Genomic DNA, 4391 nt, shown 5'->3' on the forward strand with positions numbered 1-4391 from the left:
CTCGGCTAACGTCGGTGGAAAAGAATAAGTTTCGGTGAAAAGCGCGCGCAAAAAAAAGATATCGAAGATAAAGAATGACGTATTTAAAACGAATCTCTCCCTCCTTTTTATAATCCATTCTTTTTTATTCCTCGTAAACTTATTTTGCGTTCAATCCTACTCCGCCTGTGGAATTCTTTCGTTTCGTTATTCCGTTCGTAATAATTAATGAGAAAAAAGGAATTACGAATTATTCATAAAGAAGTCATCTTAACTTTTTCGCTACTTTAAAATTGTTCGATGCACAATTTCTTCGAATCGAGAGAAAAGAGTTTCAACAAACATATCCGAAAATAATTCCTTGTTTATACAGGATGGCTCCGGATTAAACTGCATCAGTATGTTCTACGAGTGAAGAATAATAAAAGAATGTTATACAAACATAGATTTGCTTCCAAGAAGAAAGAAGAAATTTATGTTTCCATTTCAAAGTGCTGTCTTCTATTATGAATGCAAATTGACGACATTTTAGGAAAATTGAATTTATCACTCTTCGAATATTCATTTTTATCTTGCTCTTCAATTCAACGAAGGCACTAATTAATTAATCATTTCTATTAGCTCTTTTTGCGAATTGACGTTTGAACGATTCACGATCGCTTTTCATAATATTTCCCCATAGTGATAAAAAAGAAAATAAAAAATAAAAAATCTAGCGGTGCAAGATCTGACCATTTCCATCTTTCGTGAAAATATTCGTGAACGAATTCGAGCTCGCTACTTGACTAATTAAATTTCATATTTTTATTATATTTTTATTTATTTTTTATATAAAGCATTTTCGCGAACCTATATTTATTTAATATTCTTCTTTCATTTTTTATTTTCGTAGAACATACTGCAGTTTGATTGTTTAATCCGGGAACACCCTATATATTAAAAAAAAAAAAAAAAAAAATCTCTAAATTATGGAACAACAACGAGAGAATAGATAGATAGATAGATAGATAGACCTCTTTCTCCTTCTCCACGAAGTGGGAGGAGAATCATGTTTCGCGCTTTTCTCGTAAATTTTTTTATCGACACTGTCCGCTCAACCATCGTTACAATAAAACGTTAATAGTTTTCAAGACGTTGGAACCGAGGGGCTGAGTTACGATGGCTTCCATAAAGAAGGAGGGGAGGGGATCTTGGACCTCGAGAAATACGCGTTGCGTGAGAAAAAGGAATGGAAATCGGATGGGTAATAAACGGATGGTCGTAAATTAAAAGGATTTAACGCGATGAAATCTGAATTTTATTCCCGGATGACGTGGAAAGGGCGAGGTTCTCGTGGTGGACAGAAGTCGGGAATTGAAACGATCCTTCCTATTGTGCCGTTTAGAATTTCGTTGTTTAAAGGTGGCCCATTGTCATCCTGTGCGCGGTGTCTGAAACAGCATCGAAAGCAAAGAAAGCGAAAGAGGGGAACTTTGCCGTGCACCCACCATAAACTAATTGCCACGGGGAAACGGGTTCTGTTTTGTCAAGTTGTTTTGTCATGTCTCTCGCATGGAAAATAATTAATTCCATTAATAGTAAAATTTTATTATATAATTATGCGCTTAAATATTATTAATTTAGAAATTGAATGATATTTTTTCCATAGAGTTAATGGCAATGCTTAAATTCTATATACAAATTTATATCGAATTTATATGAATTTGATGTTTCGAGAAATTTATATATTCAACATGCCAATGCTTTCCTTCGAATATGATATTTCAAAAATATATATCGACTATTCTAAACGAAATAATTTCTTCGTGGATATGAAATTTTTGGAAAAAAGCGCGTTTTTTTATCAAATGTAATTTACCGTATATTTAATAAATTTTTATACAAGCTTCTCTAGCAAAAACACTTTCTTGAATAAACGAATTTGATGCTTCGAGAAATATGTTCTACGTGAAATCGGCTATTCCTATCGGAACGATGTTTTTTTCAAGTACGAGTACGAACAGGGACCTAATTTACCGACAAAAGTTTAAACGATGGAAAAAATGGATGAATCATAACTAACAAAGTGGACAAAGCATATCCAATTACGAGCCGATACTAAATTCTCCGGAAGTCTCGATTCTCGAGAGAATTATCGACCAGCTGTATTTCCTTCCCGGACGGCAAATAATCCAAAGCGCAACAAATAATTGCTCGGCAAATAGGAAAGTTGAAGCGGTCTCCTCGGTCCAATTAGTCATCTTCTCGCTTTCGAGCAGTCAATTAACTTGGAGAAATTCCTTCAACTTTTATTTTTTTCGTTTTTCTCATCTGTTTCGAATCGATCGATATCAACGCCCCCCCTCGAATTCCGCTTTGAAGCGCGAATCCAGACCTCGCGAATTAAATATCGTTCAAATATAATTTAAACTCGATGCGATGTAAAGTAATAAAAAAATGCTCGAAACATTACCGTATATTCTTCTAGATCGCTATTATTTCATTAATTTTCAGATTTATTAGCCGTGAAATGACAATTTATCATTCGCAAAGTAACCTAATTATATAAATTTTAAGTATTTTTATTTGCCATGTTTGTGATCCTTTTTCACCGTAGATAGAAAACAAAACAAGAAAAACGATACGTTTGATACGTTTGTAATTATATTCGAATTTCCATCTGTTTACCTTGATTCCTTTCATCGTTCGACGTAATAAAGCAGTTTGATTGAGGGCAACCCTGCTAATTATTACTTGGTTCGTCAAACCAAAGGAAATTCAATATCATCGATCTCAACACAGTTGTGCGATACTCGATCGATAACAGCTCACGCCAATTCTAATCGACAGCTCGACGCTTTTTCGCTCGTTAACCATTCTCTCTCGAAAGAAGGAGAGGAAAAAAGATGGAGGAAAAAAATGACGAAACTTCTCCTTTGGCAAACACTTCTCTTTCCTAATGTTAATAAAAAAAAAAAAAAAGAAAAAAAAATTAAAAAGTAAATTTAAAAAATGGTTAAAGAACTGAAAAATCCATTGGACGTTGCAGGCATAATCGCAGGGGGCGGTGGCGGAGGGAGAGATCGGTACAGCGGTGGTTCCGCTTCCGCTCTGAGCTGCGGTGGCGAGAAGATTCGAGAGGATAGGCAGGGAAGAATGGTGGACGGGAAGACGAGAATCAGGAGAGAGAGGGAAGAGGACACGAAGAGCGCGGACAACGTGTCGAGAGGCGCCCCCTCGAGGCAGAGTTTGTTGGAGCTGGTCAGCAGTAAATGCATGAGCCGCCACACGCCCACGCATCATTACTATCATCAGCAACAGCAGGTACCGTACCTGATCATACTTTGCTTCCAGGTTTATCCAGCTAAGGATGTTTCGCCAGTTATGCATCGATGGATAGGCTCGATACTAATTACGTTATTGTGACGATGGGATTAACCTCGATTCGCGTTTCGGTCAACTGTAATTAATCCGATAATCGTGCGGCTTTTCATCGGGCTCGACCGGCTGGACTGTTCAATCCAAAATTATCTCTTCGTATATTCTCTCTCTCTCTCTATATATATATATATAGATTTCCTTATATTTTCTTATTTTATTGCCTGGATAATAGGAAAGAAAAGAAACAATTTTTTTTGAAACAAAAAAGAATAAATTGAAAATAAGTGTCCCTGTGTATTTTTTAATTGAATAAATCTAATCTACTGTTCACTGGTGGAAAGAAATCTCACGGAACAAACTCTGATTGGAAAGAAACGCATTTTTCTTTCTACTGTAATATATGTCACATATACTAATTCAGAACAACAATCTATATCTAAACTTCGATGGGTAGCATAGTATTCATCCAAAGTATTCTAACGTATCCATATAATATAAAAATAGGAAATATAAAAAATTTATATAATATAAAAAATTTTTTTATTTCTCATCAATATGCATAAGCTAATTACAATTTATAACGATAGTTTAATTTATAAATGTAATTTCATATTTGAATATACGAATAAACTAGACATATTATAGATAGTTTCAAAAATATTTGTCTTGAATAATTTTAACTTTATAAATAAAAATAATTTTTAAATATTTATATTATAGCTCTTCTATTATGTAGCATGTGATGTCAAAATAGTCAAAAAAACGTTTGAAGAACTTCTCTTATCTCTGTGCGGTTTTGCCATACTTTTTTTCAGCAGCGAATAATATCGTTCATTGGTGGAAAGAAATCTCGCGGAACGAACGCGAATCTCATTGGTTAACGTGGAAAGAAACGCCTATTTTCACACGTATTTTTGTTTCTACCATGGTATTTGTCATCACATATACTAATCCAAAACGATGATCTATATTTAAACCTCGATGCATTAACGTATAAGCATAACGTGTAAGTATCCAGAGAATTCTAACATATGGATATAATATAAAAGTTT

At 34.4% G+C, this 4391-nt stretch overlaps 1 protein-coding gene across 1 annotated transcript in view; it reads left to right on the forward strand.

The window, feature by feature from the left end:
* The first annotated feature begins 2967 nt into the window (after window positions 1-2967).
* The window catches only part of LOC102676526, a 66135-nt gene continuing 64711 nt past the window's right edge, over window positions 2968-4391 (forward strand). Inside the window, exon 1 of the mRNA XM_006621988.2 lies at window positions 2968-3282. Coding sequence (XP_006622051.2) covers window positions 2971-3282 — 312 coding nt within the window. The 5' untranslated portion in view covers window positions 2968-2970. The remainder of the gene's footprint in view (window positions 3283-4391) is intronic.

The sequence above is a fragment of the Apis dorsata genome, unplaced genomic scaffold (genome assembly GCF_000469605.1).
Source record: "Apis dorsata unplaced genomic scaffold, Apis dorsata 1.3 scaffold_655, whole genome shotgun sequence".
NCBI lineage: Eukaryota > Metazoa > Arthropoda > Insecta > Hymenoptera > Apidae > Apis > Apis dorsata.